Source organism: Syngnathus scovelli, chromosome 13 (assembly GCF_024217435.2).
Source record: "Syngnathus scovelli strain Florida chromosome 13, RoL_Ssco_1.2, whole genome shotgun sequence".
Classification (NCBI taxonomy): Eukaryota; Metazoa; Chordata; class Actinopteri; order Syngnathiformes; family Syngnathidae; genus Syngnathus; species Syngnathus scovelli.
Genome location: NC_090859.1, coordinates 13,632,678 through 13,648,559, shown reverse-complemented (window position 1 = coordinate 13,648,559; position 15,882 = coordinate 13,632,678). Strand labels below are relative to the sequence as shown.

Sequence of the window (15,882 nt, the reverse complement as noted above, 5' to 3'; positions counted from 1 at the left end):
GTTGCAACCGGGGGGCAGAAAACAGGCAGCACCAGGGTTCCCTAATTGCCCCTTTGATACATAAAATGTTTGAGTTATCATCTCTCTTGTCACTAATTTGCAGCAAGCAAACAAGCAGGCAAAAATAGCAGACGCGGAGCTGTCCACCTACCAGGTACCAGCACACACACACACACACACACACACACACAACATGCTAACAAAAGTCTGCACAAGGTGGCTACTTTTTGTGACTTTGGGCATTGTTTGTTCCCTTAATTTATATTTTTGGCATTTTCTTTCGAGAAAAACGTCAGATGCGAGTAATGTTTTTGCATTCGATTTCCTGAGCACACATTGTAAAACAATTTGTTGCTTAACTGTTTGATTTTTGTTGTGAGTGATCATCTTGAATGCTTTTTTACGTAAAAAGAAAATGCAGGGACCTTAATTTAAGGGACGCTTTTTATTGCAATTTTGTATCGTACTATCTGAACAAAACCTGTTATTACATTGACCAATTGGGGAAAACTAGATTTTAAACTTACCTATAAACATCTTTAATTACGTCGTGGATTTGAACAAGTTTATAATGAAAATACAAATATCACCTATAATACTAAAAAGGTTATAAAAAATGAGAATTGGCAATTCGATAATGAGTCAACCGATTATCCATCTTTATTGTATAAAAATGTTGTCGGTGATGTTGGTCTCATTTACTTGGTATCAGATAGATAAAAATAATCATACACTAATAAAATATACATAAACATTCGTAAACAGTATGACAGAAATGAACCAACTCTTGCGAAATAGTGTGTGGCTCTTAAAAGAGCCTTTGGGTCTTGGCGAAACCGGATCAGTCTATTTGGAGCTGGTATATTTGGTAACAGCCTTGGTGCCCTCGGACACGGCGTGCTTAGCCAGCTCGCCTGGCAACAAGAGTCGCACGGCGGTTTGAATCTCTCTGGATGTAATGGTGGAACGCTTGTTGTAGTGAGCCAGACGAGAAGCCTCAGAAGCGATGCGCTCGAAGATGTCATTGACGAACGAATTCATGATGCTCATAGCCTTGGAGGAGATTCCGGTGTCGGGATGCACTTGTTTCAGCACCTTGTACACGTAGATAGCGTAGCTTTCCTTCCTGGTCCTCTTCCTTTTTTTACCAGCCTTGCTTGCAGATTTAGTGACGGCTTTTTTAGAGCCCTTTTTGGGGGCGGCTTTTGCAGGCTCGGGCATGGTAGTCAAGATATCAAAAACGGGGATTGCAGGCTGGTCATAGGTGCAGTTGGTATATTTATAGGCGCGTAATGCAAATTGGAGTGTGATGTCGCCTTTCGCGTATTGGCTGACAGTATCCATAGCCCTTGCTAGGCTCGCTTTGTTGCGCTCTCTTTGGTTGAGATGTCTGCGGACGTGAAAGAGGAGCGTTGACGCGGTTTGTGGACGAACTCGCTGACCCTTCCGTATGAATTACCAAGCTAAGTCTTTGTTCTATTTTTTTTAAGAAATAAGATATTTCACGCGTGGTTGTGGAAAAAATATCGATATTATACGTGATGGTATCTTATTAGAAATAATCACTTGTTTCTCAAATGTTTTCTAGATCCATATTTTTATCTTAATTGTATTTCCTAATTGTTCTCAGCATCAATGAGGTTTACCTGATTGTTTGTATTGACATTTTATGTTCAAACAAAGCTCCTTACAAAGTGAAAGATTGTAAAAACGTTTATTGTTCACAGTGATGTCTTCTATATACAATTTCAATATAATGAATATTATGAAATGTGTTGGTCTTTATTCCGGGATGTTTATTTGGAGGTTGGGCAAGACGCTCGTCCAAAAATGTACGTAACGCATCCTCATCTTCTGTCTGATGTAGTTCTTATCCATACTATGATTGATCTCCAGATATTGGTGTCCATTGGTAAATTTAGGCCAGATGGCGGGTACGCTCAAGTCTCCTTTGTTGGGATCTCTAGAGCCATGATAAAAACAGCACAAGCAAATCAACATGGGAGATCAATGACATTTTGATCAGCTTCCCAATCTAAAGGAATATAGCTTACCCAGTTTTGGCAAAGTTGGTCCAATAGGCAATCATGTAGCGAGCGACGTCACGATGGCGAGGCCAGTAGCCCAGCGGCGTGCTCAGAGGTTTTCCAAAGACGTACTGGAGGTCATCGGCGTGGTCGGCGCCCATCCAGCTGGGATACGGCCTACCGATGCCGGCCATGCGGTTGGGCTCGGAGAAGAGATACGAATAGGTCCTGCCGGATCTTTAATCAGACAAGAAAAAAATATTCTAAATGCATTTCAATTTGTTCTTTGCAGATTCTCGCAATAATGATTCCTCACGTGGCATTGGCGGCGTGAAGGTAAAGAGCGGCCTGCGTAGAAACCAAGAAGATGTAATCTGTTCCGATATCCACGATGGTCCTCTTGACGTCCTCCCTGGAGGGATTGCTGGCCCATGTTGACGTGTACAGGGAGTAAGCTTCATCCAGTCCAACTTTGTTTTGAGTGTAAGTAGCCAGCAGCGTCTTCATGTCATCACTGCCGTTCGGCGAAAACAAAATGTCAGATTTTCCAACGTCTGAACTCCCGCCGAGAAATACTTACATGGGCGTGTCTACGAGGTGGGAGTTGATGGAAGGGATGTCTATTGCCGTGAAGAAATGTCCATCCATGTCGTTGACGCCAGCAATGTAGTCGATCTCGGCGGCATTGTGGAACAACTTGGAAGGCTCGTCGGGCAGGAAATCTCCATCGATGACAGCAGACAGGACCAAGTTGTTTACCAGGGGGGCTGAAAGAGGAAGGAAATATTTTTTCTTCTTGCTAGTTTATCCACTCCTCAAGTAACACACTGAGATTAAACTACCAGAAAGAGAAAAAGTTGTTTACCATCTGGTGAGCCGGACAAATTGAGTGCGCCTGCTTTTGTGAGGAGCACTGGATCGGTCATCTTCAAACAGGCGGCCATTTTGTCATCTGTGGGACAGTTGACCTTAAGCGCAATCTGAGAAGAGCCGAGGAAATAATTGGTTATCTGTCAACCGTAATGAATGGCAGGAAGGAGTGTCCAGGAATGTTTGTGTACCTCCTCTGCGATCTTGCGGGGGTTCCTGATGATACCCCATGGGCAAAGAGCAACCCCGCTCTGGGAGATGGCTCTCTTGATGATACCTTTGTTGTGAGGGGTGAGGGTCTGTGAATGGAGATGACTAATGTAAGATGGCTCCTTGGTGAGGATGTAGAAAGACAAGTGAGCATCTCACCTGGAAGCTCACGCTAGCGCCACCTGCAGACTCTCCAAAGAGGGTGATGTTGTCTGGGTCTCCTCCGAATGAACGGATGTTTCTGTGGACCCAGCCAATGGCAGCTTGCTGATCCCACAGACCGTAGTTTCCTGTCAAACATCATTTTTGTACATTTATTATTATTTTTTTAAACTCTAGCGTCTCGGACGCAATCAACACTAACTGATACCTGGTAAACTTGAATCTCCAGTGCTGAGGAAGCCCAGAGTTCCCACACGGTATCCGAGAGTGACGACTATGACATTTCCTCTATCTGCAATCTCCTGCCCATCGTAGAGATAATTATTCAGGAAGTTAGCCCCCATCGAGCCTCCAGCCAGGAAGCCTCCTCCATAGATCCAGACCATGACTGGTAGATTGGTCGACACTAGCAAATGAAGATAATAGGAAGTATGACAGATGGTGTCAAAAGTGGTCTTCAAGATTAATTAGGCTTTAGGCGGCCCATAAAATGAAGTTGCTCAGCATAAGCTGCACTTATTATTTACCTGATCGGCCATGAGGAACCCAAATGTTCAGGTAGAGACAGTCTTCACTTCCTCTCGTGTCACTCATGAGGGCGTTCAACTGAAGGCACCGCTTCCTGTATTCGGTGGCCTTCAGAACACCTGGTCAAAGACATCAAATGATTAAATATCATGGTATTTTTTAACTTTCTGAAATAAATAGCATGTATCACAATCAGCTCAATGGCGATCTAATTTAGAGATTTTATTTTGGTGGCTATTTGTAAACCGGAAGTAAGACGCTTGGGTCACTAAAACCCTGCGATTGACTGATGGTGCGTTCAGTAACTTCTCATAAAGTAGGACATCTCAAAACTACATGGGGGAAAAAATAATGCACCAAACAGAGATGAGTAGTACGTGAGCACATTGTAGAAGGTAGTGGAAACATTTTTGATCATTTATTTGATGTATCAACTTAGATTTTGTGTGTCTGCAGGGGCGGTACTGAGGTGGCTCCTCACATTATGATGTCACAAAGTGAGGACCTGGTATTTTTCTATAGTGTTACTTGACAACAGTAGTTGTTTATGTTTTGTCAAGCCCAAAGTGTAGTGGCCAAGCGACCCACATAGGTTTATCTGGATAGATAAGATTATTTTTACGCAACTCACCGTCCCAACCAGGGTGACGCTGCGGTTTCTCAAACCTTCCAGGAATATCAGCAAACGGAACCCCTTTGAAGATGTCCATGTGGTGTCGGAAGCCAAGACGGATGTTCTCGCCTTCCACCATGCCGCCCTCCGTGTAGACCACCCCCAGCTGAAGATACAAATGACCAGCAGACATTTTGGTATTGTGAAAGTTCATCAACATTTTTAAACCGTTTTCTTGTTATTCTGTCTGAATGAAATTGGACATATTTGAAATGACTTACAGAGACGGCAGACACCGTCTCCAGAATGACGGCAACGGTGAGCAAGACGGCCAGCTTCTCCATCATGACCAGAATGAGTTCTTCGATGACTTGGTGGCTGGACTTTTATAAAGCGGACACACCCCCGGAGCCACCTATGAAAATGTGAGTTATTTTCTCTGAATTTGTAATGATGTGTGGCGAGGGAAGTTGACACAGCTGTGTTTTGAACTCCAAGTCACACTGCAAAGTTAATCATCACACTCATAGTTTTATCAGAAATGAACAGCATATCTTCGCACCGACATATTTTTTTGGGGGGCAGATTAAATTTATTTTAGCCTGAAACCAAAAAATAAGGTTTAGGACAAGAAAATGGCAATTAACTGTATAAGTGTAACTTAATTTAAAAAAAATAAACACTGGTCAGAAGCAAATTTTAATGATGACTTTATTTTTGTGTATATTGTTTGCTTCAAAAGGCTGCATAACAAAATATCAAGTTGAAGTTTTTATTCAGTAGTGTAATTTTTTTTCTTTTATTCACAGATCGGTATAAACAATTTCAATAATTTATTTATTTTAATGTGGCCTTGGGACTTGATTTTTTTTATGTGAATCAAGCATTCATAAAAGATCAAAACTATCCAGAAAGAGGGACACAAAAAGTGATACAAGCTACAAGTTTCATTTTTTTATTGGTGTAGAAGTAAAATAAACACAGAGATAATTGTGATAAAATTGTCTTTTGTCACATATAATCCAATATTTCAGTCTCCATCTCATTTTCACTTCCCTCTGATGGCTGATAGACTTCATCCCCTTCACCTTCCTCATGTTCATAATCATCATCATCTTCATCATCCTCGCTGTCGACTTTTGAACTCTGTGCCGTCCGTTTCGGTTGCAAGGAGTGCTTTTCCAATGCAGCTGGAGAAATATATTTTTAATAACATGGCTAAAAAAGCACAATGAAAATAAGTTTAATCTCCTTACGCGATTTGTGCTCTCGCACAACCTTCTTAACCAGAGACGAGATGATGTCCCGCAGCTTATCCGTTGTTCCCATGGGACACCAGCCGTCACGCTCATCGCACACTTGTGGGTTGTTATTCTGCATGATGATTTCCTGGATGCTGGACACACACGGCAAAAATCAGGAGTCCACTATAAACTAAAAAAAAAAAAAATGCAGTGTACCTTGGCACGTGCAAGTCACACAGCTGGTAAAACATCTGCCGGTTAGGTGGTAGCATGCCCTCTCGGAAAATATACGCAGAGTCCTGGAGACATCAATGCACAAATTAGTATCAATGATATGCGTGCAAAATTTATTGGTTAGAAGCTAAAAATTGTCCAAATAAAGTTAAATCAATTTCAATTGCAACCCATAGTGATGATGTCAGCTGACCTCTAATTGATAAGAGATTGGCACTGGATCTTTACTAGTGCCCGAAGCCTCCTGATTTCGAAGTTCTGACACACTGGCCGGAGTTGGACCTGGGCATAAAAAAAAAAATTAAGCAACATTACCATAATGATTCGTGCATAATGGAAAATTATGACTGGAATAAGTGCATCCACTGACCGGTCTTGTTGAATGCTATGGGTAGCGTGTAGTTCAGGGAACTCCTCTTGGGCTTCACCAGTAGCTCAGATACGATATAAACTAAAAATGTCAGAAACCCAAAAGTCATTTTTTTGTAAATTTCTTGTCCCTTTGTTGATTTAATAAAGAAAATAGCACAAAAAAACAGTGACATTAAATGCAATGAATTAAATGTGCCAACCTTGGCCACTAGAAGGCAGTATAATATTGTACATTAAAAAAAACATTGTATTCAATATTTGAACATAACACAAAAAACAATTCAAAAGTTTTAACCTTTGTAGGACACCAATAACCATTGATCATCTTTTTAATTACCGTTTTTGGTGCTACAGCGCATCCTGTAGTTGAGCATCTGGTAAATCTTGGACTCGACTGTCTTTCGAGGGTCGTAGCCAAATCTCACCCACAGAGTTCTCCATGGTCCGGTCACCTTGATAAGAACTGCGACGTTAGTTTTTATTTTTTTATTTATTTTTCATTTAACAGATAAATAACAGAATATAGGAAAATGCTTTGATTTGAGTTTTTAGACCGCATCCGCAAGAATGCAGAATAAAAAAATTAATTACATAATTGTTGTTTGTCTTTCACACGTCTGTCTACCTTGGGGTGAGTGGGGGTAAAAAAAAAAAAAAAAAATGTCCGAAATGATGTTTATTCTTTATCAGGCACACAGTGTCAACTCACCATGTAATATGCCACGACCGGCAGGAGTCTTTTGAGTTTTTCCGGGTGGATGTTAAGGTTGGCCTTGACGGCATTTCGGGACCAGATGGGCCGGCTCTCAAACATCTAAAAACAAAATTTAGGCTTTGAGATAAGACAACAACCCAGCAGAATTATGGAAAAAAAAATATGTCTGCTTGCCATGCATGATATAATATCGCTAAAGCAAGGTCACTGATGGTGGCACAGTGCGAGATCCCACACACCCAAACAGAAAATTCTTTTTCGATATTTAAGTTCCATTTTGACAAAACAATTTGACTTTTATTCATTTTTTTAAAATCTTTTCCAAATATTAGATTTAGATAAAACCTTTAAAATCCTTCTTGAGGATGATCATCTTGATGCTTTTACTGTAATTGACAAGAATATTATCCAACATTTAGTTTCTACTGATTGAAAACTTGGTTTAAAAACTTGATTCTCTTTTTTCTCTTCTCCACTAGACAAACTAAACCTTCATGATCCCGGCAACAAGTTAATTTGGCGGCAGTTTTTCTGATTCAAGTCTGGACATGGGAGGTAAGAAGTCCAATCGATGAGATTGGAACTGGTAGCAGTCGAAATCATCATGATTGATTATTAGAATGTCGGAAGGGAATTAAGACTATGAAAAGTGATCAGACAAACATACCGCCACTAGTTTTTCCTCACATTGGAGGTCATACTCAGTCGTGGCCATTGTTTTCCATTTGATCCGAGCCGTCTCCTGAGTTTCGGTGGGAACCTCGGGATCGGCGAAAGTGAGGAAAATGGCGTTATGGGGCCGACGGGGTCTGTTCAATCCAATGAAATTTGTCTTGTTCTGGAGATTATCAGCTTTCCTGTTCCAACAACCGAGGAAAAGTACAATCAAGATTTTTTTTTTTTTAAGTTATAATAAAAAGTTGACCACACGAGGGACTCACTGCTTGTTAAAAACATCAGCTCGGTAGAAATAATCAACTGGTGTGTCGAGACGCGAGAAGATGGTCGGGGGAAGGAAGAGCGGCATGGGCTGCTTAAAATACTCTTCCTTCTCGGTTTTCCGAAGGATGATTTTGTTGTACAAAGATGTGTGTTCTCCATTTTGGGAATGCACAGCAAGGCACTGATAATCTGCCATCCCTGCAAGAGACAAAAGGTCATTTCTTAAAAGCAAAATAGAAACATATAAGTGATTTAGACTGGCGTTGAGTTTAATCACCTTGAAATTTGTACGTCGTCCCGATGACTCCAAGTATCTCCATGTTGATCTCAGCAACTTTGGAATCTCTTTTTCGGACTCTCCTTCGCACACGGAGGAGAAGATTGCTGGATGAGAAGCGGTTACCGCATATAGAATGACAGAAAGGGTCCTGGGGTCGGTAGCGCAGCTCTAGTCGCAGATTTGGTTGACTGAAGGTCTAGGAAAAAAAACAAAAATTTGAAATACCTAATTTGAAGTGATCATATAGTTCAAATTAATTGCTCTTAGATGCTCAAGTTCAGATCATGAAAAATGGGGGCACAAAAAAAGGTGGCGCATCTTTCTGCTTGCATCACAAACCTCTCCACATGCCCGATCTGATGTTTTACTCTTTTCTTAATTCTACTTTACTTACTTCCGAAATATTTCTTTGACCGCCAAGCGTCTCTAGCATCTTGTCCACGTTGGAAACTAAGCCTGGATACTCCACGCATACCAGTTTGTTATCGCGCAACTCCAACGTTGACGAGCTGCCGGGCACTATGTCCTCATTATTCGAATCGGAAAACGAAAGTTCTTTCAGCGTGAACCCCGAATTTATATCTCTAGAATCCGCCATTGTTAACAATTCACTATATTTGATACAATCTAATTATAGCCGGATAAATTTAATGTGCGGATATGTACAAATCTCCAGGCAACCTCGACTACGTGTGGGGAAGCATCAAAATAATTCCGGCTAGAAACATTAATCGTCAAATATAGTTCCAGGCCCCATGTTTACGTTTTATTTAACTAGATGAACTTATTTTTATTTTTTTTTGGCATCATTAATTCTTTGATTTGATATAATACTCTTTTGTATCTATAAATGTCGTTTTTTTTTATTTCCCCGAGATATAAAAAACTGAATCAACAATACAAATATAACCTATTTTCGTGTATAAAACTTATCCAATTTATATCTATAAACACGCAGTTGATTAAATTTGACTGTATTTTATATATTTTTTAATCAACTGTGTATCGAACAGAAAGAGGCGTCATTGCGTCATATGGCCGCACGGTGGCAATGTAAATTCAAAAAAGAAAATTGTATGACGCTGCAATAGTTGAGTTAAACGGAATAATGTATGCTTATTTTCAATGTACAGTATTAAACAGTTAAGAAATGACATTTTTTTTTCCTCATCAAGTTTCCATTCACATTACAAAAGCAGACAGGACTGGCTTGGATAAATAAATGTGGACTTTGCAGGAAGAAAATAAATACCTTTAGTTCCCTTGGAAATCATGTCACTTTTTTTTTCTAATGGATACAAACAAAAACTATAATTACACTTAATGCATTTCTTAAAATCTGCTAAAGTGACATTGCAGTTCATGGTTCGAGATGGGCGAGGATTGATCCAGAGGGTCCCAAACACTGACTGACAATCAGTTGCGTGCTATGGTGACATGTTGACGTGATGATCGACTTGTTTGAGTTTAAATGTTTGACACTCCTACGTCTTTGGCTGCTATCTCTCGCAAAGCCTTGTCCGCTCCTCCCTGCCTCTTAGCTGGCCTGCTCTGACCGTTGAAGTGTGCGGAGGCCATGATAGCATTATCAGACACCCTTTGCTGCCTGGCTTTCACTGGAAGAGCCTGTTGCACTCAGATTTCATGTTTTTTTTTTTTTTTTTTGGATGCTCTTGCTTGCTTCTCAAGTGGCACACTCCCCTATGGCTTGTTTTAGCTTTAACTTGCAGCTGGCTGTTTGACAGTTGAGAAGGTAAAATGTGGTCACTCCGCCCATATTTGGTACGTTGGGGTCCCGCTAACAACTTTGGAAGGGTTACATTTATGTATATATTTTAACAGCGATGATCATGTTGCCCATTTTTTGTGGTGACTAAACAGGAAACTGATCTTCCCCTGCCATCACTCACTGCCGGAGTGTCCTTGAGCCGTGTCATTGACGCACTTATCTGCGGACGTGCTGAGCAACAACACAGTGACAGCGGCAATCAAATAGTATCACATCTGCACATTACAGCAGCAACTTCCGTCACGTGGAGGAAATCTGCTGACAGTTTCAATTTGTCAGAGGAATGCAAACAAATTCCTCCCCAAAAGTGTAACATTGAATTTTTATTTTTTTTTAGCAGTTATGGGAAGCTTTGAGTTCCACGAATTTGCCAGCCCTCGGGCACATGGTTGCACAAACCAGGCGCCGCTTATTTGCATGGGGAACATTTGCAAGACAAATTTGCATCTATGCTCCGTCTCCGGGGCTGATGTGGGTGTCTTGTGTTTATCCAAGGAGATTGGAGGGACAATGTTCAAATTGGATTCAGGTGTTATATTTGGCATAAAAAAAAAAAATCGTATTTTTGTGTCTTTACAATAGTCCCACTTTTTTTTTTTTTTAAATCACAAAACAGCTTTAAATGTACCAAAGATTTTTTTTTTAATTTTCTGAAGTAACCTTTGAGCTTGCACAGTTAGGAAGCAAATCAAGTCCTAAACATTTGCAACTTTTACAACACCTGGAGCAACATGCAAATGTATTTCTACCTGAATAGAAGTCAAATTGAACAGTTTTTTTTTCTGCTTATTCAGCATTTTTATGCATAACGCTTTCTGGTGCAGTCTTTTTCTCCCGTTTTTCCTGAGGCTACGTGTGACCCCCCCCCCCCCCCTTATTCACAACCTGTGTCCTGTTTGCACGCCCCACCCACAATCCTCCTCCTCTTTTCTGTTAGTGTTGTATTTTGATTAGCTAAGGTCTGACTACGAGCAGGATGTCCCCGGCAGCCGTGTAACTGTTACACATGCAGACACAGGGGGCCTTGTTTCCTTTACGATATCCACACGTTTTGCATAAAGACCTCAGATTTGTTTGCCCGACCGTAAGCCTCCACATCTGCTTCTCTGGCCCACGCAGACACTGATTTAAAATATTTACGTTACACTGCCATCTTTTATTTCCCGTTTGGGCCTTAAACCGGCATTTGAAATGAAATTCAGTGAGCTGCGCAAATGTTTTTTATTATCATGAGACAGCAGCAATGCCGGATTTGAATTTGATGCATCCATAAATATGAAAGTACAAGTCGGCGTCACGTACTATATCTCCCAGCGATGCTTCATCCTGTTTCTTAGATTAAACAAAAGTCGCTGATGATCAGATTTGCCCGAAGCATCTTAAAGCGCTAACTGGTTTGGTGTTTGAGGAAGGTGGTGAGTTTTCCTTCCAGACTGTTTGTTAAAGCAAATCCAATGTGCTGACTGGGTGTGGTGACGGTTGACTAAGTCATCAATCCCTTTTTTTTTTTTTAACAGCCTATTAGTTAATCCCTGTATCCCAGTCAACTCGATGCACTCTGAAGACCAGGCGGCAACAGTGGACAGTGTGTGTGGCTAAAGTTTGATAACGCCTCACTTGATAGTTTGTGTAATTCTGATTTCCAGCTGTGATTACAGTTCTAGTTGTCAAATTAAGAGGACTCAATCGAATCTGTTTTGATTTTGGCCTCATTTGATTTAAATTTTCAGTAAGATAGGAGGCAGTTTATGAAAAAAAAAAAAAATTGACAAAAAATTACAGAGCTGATATTTTTTCTTCTAGTGGTTGTGTTTTTTACTATTCCTAATATTACGCTCTTCTCACAAATAAAATGATTACATTTCATAACTTTTGATAATTTATTCAATGAGAACAATTTAATTACCATTTTACTGGAAAAGTGCATGTGTGTGTGACCTCTTCCAGTGAGCTGAAAACACTTGGAAGCAAACCAGAACGAGCTGGAAAATTCATGTTGACAGACTTTATCACATCATTTTACTAGGCTAACAGTTGACATGTATTTTGCCCTGGAGGGATCAGGATAGAGCAACCACAGCTTCAGCTCATTCTTTATTTTCACACACACACATAGACCATTTACAATTCTCACGTTACATCCATACGCAGTTTAAATTAGAACTCATAGGTCGCTAAGCAGAAAATCTCTTATATGTTAGCTCAATCGAGGTTATCCGGTTCGTCTATGAGGGCCTCAAGTGTTACGGTTTTTGTGGGACAAAATACAAGAATATTGTCTTGCAAAATAAAACATTTTGTTTTTGAGGGTTCCCATTATGCCCCTTGATCAAATTGACAAAAATCCCATTGCGCCACAATTTAGACCCGCTGTTACCTAGTTTAAAGTCACCAAAGTCACGCTAACGTTGTAAAGGGACAAGTCTACCTCAGGTTTCATCGACTGAAGGGTCCAGCCCTAAACAGGTGTACTAGAATGAAACCTACCCGTATTATTTATTTTGAATTATTTTCAAAGACTTCAACACAAATATATGACATACTGTCAACGATAACACATATTCTTATTACGGGGGGGGGGGGGGGGGGGCTGAGCACTTGTAAAGTTCAAATCTTAGCGCCGCCCCTGGACAATCCCGCACGTGTCACTTAATGCTGTGTTGGCTCTCCTGGTGCCGGCGAAGGTCCACTTTGCGTTGGAAGCCTTTGGAGCAAACGGCACATCCGAACGGTTTGAAGCCAGTGTGCTTCCGACTGTGGGTGATCAGGTTGGAACTTTGGCTGAACGCTTTACCACACACTTGGCACTTGTGGGGTTTCTCACCTGAGAACAAATGTTAAAAAAAAAAATCCAGGATTATTTTCCAATTATTTGTTTAAAGGAGCAGCTGTCTACTTAATACAAATCACTCTGCTTCTGGAAAATCAGGTTTTGTCACTACCCCTTAGGTGGGAGCAACTGAGCGTAGTATAATGTTTACATTTCTATCTGTTCTACATGGTTGGGTTAGGTTTTCCTTATAGCTCATGGAAACATGACTTTTCAATCAGACCATATGATTCATTTTTAAAAATGGCTGCAAAGTCATACCGGTGTGAATATATGTATGTTTCTTCATGTCGGACTTCTGATGAAACCTCTTCCCGCAGAAATGACACGGGTACGGCCGGGTGTCCGAGTGGATGAGAAGGTGCGTGGACAGCGTGGAGGAGCGCTTGAAGGACTTGCCGCACATCTTGCACTCAAAACTTTTTTCCTGGACAAACGTGGAATGTGTCATGTGGTCAGTGCAAGAAGAACTTCAGTCAATTTCAGATTTTTTATATTGAGGATTATTATTTTATTTTATTATTTTATTATTTTATTATTTTATTATTTTATCATTTTATTTTATTATTTTATTTTATTGAAACATTTTATTATTTTATTAAACATTTATTGAAAAACACAAAATAGCATATTTTGCCTTCTATCATAGCGACCATCTTGAATCATCTACGCTATTTCAGAAATCATACCTGGGAGTGAACATTCATGTGTTGCTCGAGACTGACTGCGTGGCCAAAAGTTTTTCTGCAGATGCTGCAGCCAAAAGGTCTCGTTCCGCTGTGGGACCTCCTGACGTGAACCTCCAGGCCGTGAGGTGTTGAGAACACCTGAAGGACAGAGAACAAAATTGCAAATCGTGATCCTAAACTTCCTGGCATAACCTGTTCTCACTTTCAAATGTCGAATTATAATCTACCGAGTGTTCATTACGTCATTTCACCGTCCTGGATGAGTTTCAACCTCGACGTACCTTATCGCAGGTGATGCAGTGGTAGGTGTCGGAACTTGGCGAGTAGTGGGTACTGCAGTCGAGCGGCTGCTGGTTCTGCGGGCTGCGGCTGATGTGCGCGTTGTACAAAGTGGTGGCGTGCTGCAGCACCGTTGGGCTGAAACCCAACCGATACGGAGAAGGAACCTGCTCCCCCCAATAGGCCGGCTTGTAGTAAGAAGGAAATTCTCCCTTCTGAGGGTCTGATGAGCAAAGATGGCATCAGTCCTGGAACTTTACTGACGCTTGTAGGAAAATGTGCTGCTCACCTGTTGCGTAATATGATTTTGTGGGAGCCGCAGGGGGTCTGGTGGGCTCTGCATGCACAGGTGCTGGACTCTGAAGTTCTTCCTCTACTTTTCCTACTGGTCTGAGGTCTGTTTGGGAATGCAGGCCCTCAGATTGAGGCCTCTGAGGTGAGATCTCTGTAAATCCAAAACCATGCAGTTTGATTGACTTGAGCTTGTAAGATCTTTTTGGTCCATTAAATAAAAACTCAGAGCCTATAAATCAAACCAAACTCATAATTAAATCTTCACTTTCATTTATTTTAATTTGAGATAAATTTGTCCAAAATGAGTTCACTGGGCTATTCTGAATAATGATGAAAAGAGTTGAACAATATACTTCTAATAGTTTCTAAGTTATTGCAATTAATGTTGACATTTTTTAATTCATATTTGAAAGTTACCTGTCTCATCTTCATATAATCTATGCACATTAAATGACGAGCTCCGTTTGTTTTTCACCAGGAAAGATCGAGGCATCTCGACTCTGTAAGCACAAATAACACGTACGTCAGCTCTTTAAAAAAAAAGTCTTCAGTAAATATTAATTTCAATTTACGTTAAAGCTGGTGTTTTGTCAAAAGGGAAAAAATACATTAAGATTTTAATTGGGACACCCAAATCTCCGTAAAGGTAAGCATAATAGATCATACAATATTGTCAAATTTGATATGATATTCAAGCTAAAAATAAAAGTGTAAAAAGTAAATCCTTAAGTTAAAGTAGAAACTCACCTTAACAAGATCCAATTAAATTGTTGACTTCGTTCAGGTCTTAGTGTGTCTCACCAAAATTAAAATCCTTTCCTTCAAGTCCCCAAAGCAAACCAGCGTAAAAGCATCGCACTTGTTGCTCTTTCTTTTTCTCCCCTCCCTGATTTCCAATCAGATAATTTCGCCGGAGAATCTGACTGTGGTTTCAACCAATGGTAGAGCCAACCTGCAAAAGGCAATTTGCGTACAAGATACACGGAGCCTCTCCTGCTTGTACAGTTACATTCAATACACAGCTGCAGGGGGGCAATATGAAAAAAAAAAAACTGCAAAAGTTATACAAACTTACCAAACTTTAATAGAGAGGCGGATGAGTCATTGCTTGCAGATGCGTTTCAGGCATTTTTATTTTTTAGAAAAGGGGTTGAATTGCTTATTTCAACTCTGAAATACAGTCACAAGTAGCTACAGACAGAAGTTTTCTTCCAAAACAATTTTATAAAAATATATATTTTTGTGTTGGACAATGTGATACTCAAATCTCCGTGCGGTTTAAATGGCAACAGGGTCACATGAGACCTATAGCACCTCCAAAGATACACACACCAAACCAGTCTGGGAGAATATATTGACTTTTAATTATATTTACTGGAGAATACAATATCATAATCAATGGTGACAGATTTCCTCACAAAAGCGCAATTCCTAACCCATGGTTTGAATTATAAAGTGGCGTAAATATAGCAATAATAATAATAATAATTATAAGAAGAATATATGGTCACGAGTACTAGCTCGTCATATGCAATTGCAATTTTAATAGTATATATTTTGAAAACGTGAAAGGATAAACGGCAATATTTCAGATTGAGGCTTAAAACAACTACAAGCGCGACACCTTGTGGACAAAATTGGTATTGTGCCTTCAACAGTACATGACTGAAAACATAGTCTAAAGTCACAGAGTACCGTGTTTGTGCTTTGTTTCTTCCCACCACTGCATATAAATTCAAAATATTCACATGATTAATTTATTTGATGTAAGTTTGTTAAGGCAAATTCTTCACCGAACGACGTC

General features: G+C 40.3%; 4 protein-coding genes and 1 non-coding gene across 6 annotated transcripts; 1 reads left to right on the top strand and 4 right to left on the bottom strand.

Annotated features, from left to right (window-relative positions):
- Positions 1–430: 430 nt before the first annotated feature.
- On the bottom strand, positions 431–1,273 carry LOC125980208 (histone H2B 1/2). Its single transcript, XM_049739342.2, has one exon. It carries the CDS (start codon positions 1,219–1,221, stop codon positions 847–849), a length of 375 nt encoding a protein of 124 aa, XP_049595299.1. The 5' UTR covers positions 1,222–1,273; the 3' UTR covers positions 431–846.
- Positions 1,274–1,698: 425 nt separating this feature from the next.
- On the bottom strand, positions 1,699–4,821 carry LOC125980205 (bile salt-activated lipase). The gene is made up of 11 exons (XM_049739337.1): positions 4,692–4,821; positions 4,429–4,576; positions 3,797–3,916; positions 3,478–3,675; positions 3,267–3,397; positions 3,089–3,196; positions 2,893–3,007; positions 2,608–2,794; positions 2,344–2,541; positions 2,055–2,264; positions 1,699–1,963 (listed from the first exon to the last, which is right to left on the bottom strand). Exons 1-11 carry the CDS (start codon positions 4,755–4,757, stop codon positions 1,783–1,785), a joined length of 1,662 nt encoding a protein of 553 aa, XP_049595294.1. The 5' UTR covers positions 4,758–4,821; the 3' UTR covers positions 1,699–1,782.
- LOC125980210 (uncharacterized) lies at positions 4,471–13,282 on the top strand. Its single transcript, XR_007485549.2, has 4 exons — positions 4,471–4,607; positions 4,694–4,835; positions 7,455–7,530; positions 13,137–13,282. It is a non-coding gene; the product is annotated as an uncharacterized protein (transcript).
- gtf3c5 (general transcription factor IIIC, polypeptide 5) lies at positions 5,350–8,909 on the bottom strand. 2 transcript variants are annotated; one of them, XM_049739338.1, is made up of 11 exons: positions 8,592–8,909; positions 8,195–8,393; positions 7,917–8,115; positions 7,643–7,832; positions 6,970–7,074; positions 6,598–6,712; positions 6,259–6,339; positions 6,082–6,170; positions 5,871–5,953; positions 5,667–5,806; positions 5,350–5,600 (listed from the first exon to the last, which is right to left on the bottom strand). In XM_049739338.1, exons 1-11 carry the CDS (start codon positions 8,793–8,795, stop codon positions 5,422–5,424), a joined length of 1,584 nt encoding a protein of 527 aa, XP_049595295.1. In that variant the 5' UTR covers positions 8,796–8,909; the 3' UTR covers positions 5,350–5,421. The 2 variants fall into 2 exon arrangements, with proteins under 2 accessions (XP_049595295.1, XP_049595296.1); XM_049739339.1 differs by having other exon boundaries at positions 5,350–5,597.
- gfi1b (growth factor independent 1B transcription repressor) lies at positions 12,068–15,041 on the bottom strand. The gene is made up of 7 exons (XM_049739340.1): positions 14,826–15,041; positions 14,496–14,578; positions 14,074–14,229; positions 13,787–14,007; positions 13,506–13,643; positions 13,078–13,243; positions 12,068–12,810 (listed from the first exon to the last, which is right to left on the bottom strand). The coding sequence occupies exons 2-7, from the start codon at positions 14,569–14,571 to the stop codon at positions 12,632–12,634; spliced, it is 936 nt and encodes a 311-aa protein (XP_049595297.1). The 5' UTR covers positions 14,572–14,578; positions 14,826–15,041; the 3' UTR covers positions 12,068–12,631.
- Between the last annotated feature and the right edge of the window lie 841 nt (positions 15,042–15,882).

Coding starts and splice junctions, on each gene's coding strand:
- LOC125980208 (XM_049739342.2), bottom strand. CDS start 1,221: ATGCCCGAGCCTGCAAAAGCCGCCCCCAAAAAGGGCTCTAAAAAAGCC.
- LOC125980205 (XM_049739337.1), bottom strand. CDS start 4,757: ATGATGGAGAAGCTGGCCGTCTTGCTCACCGTTGCCGTCATTCTGGAG. Junction 3,008..3,088: donor CCCGCAAGATCGCAGAGGAG/GTACACAAACAT, acceptor GGCTCTTCTCAG/ATTGCGCTTAAGGTCAACTG. Junction 2,265..2,343: donor CTTCACGCCGCCAATGCCAC/GTGAGGAATCAT, acceptor GTCTGATTAAAG/ATCCGGCAGGACCTATTCGT.
- gtf3c5 (XM_049739338.1), bottom strand. CDS start 8,795: ATGGCGGATTCTAGAGATATAAATTCGGGGTTCACGCTGAAAGAACTT. Junction 8,394..8,591: donor GTCAAAGAAATATTTCGGAA/GTAAGTAAAGTA, acceptor TTTTTTTCCTAG/ACCTTCAGTCAACCAAATCT. Junction 5,954..6,081: donor CAATCTCTTATCAATTAGAG/GTCAGCTGACAT, acceptor TGATGTCTCCAG/GACTCTGCGTATATTTTCCG.
- gfi1b (XM_049739340.1), bottom strand. CDS start 14,571: ATGCCTCGATCTTTCCTGGTGAAAAACAAACGGAGCTCGTCATTTAAT. Junction 13,644..13,786: donor ACTGCATCACCTGCGATAAG/GTACGTCGAGGT, acceptor TCTGTCCTTCAG/GTGTTCTCAACACCTCACGG. Junction 12,811..13,077: donor ACATACATATATTCACACCG/GTATGACTTTGC, acceptor ATTTGTTCTCAG/GTGAGAAACCCCACAAGTGC.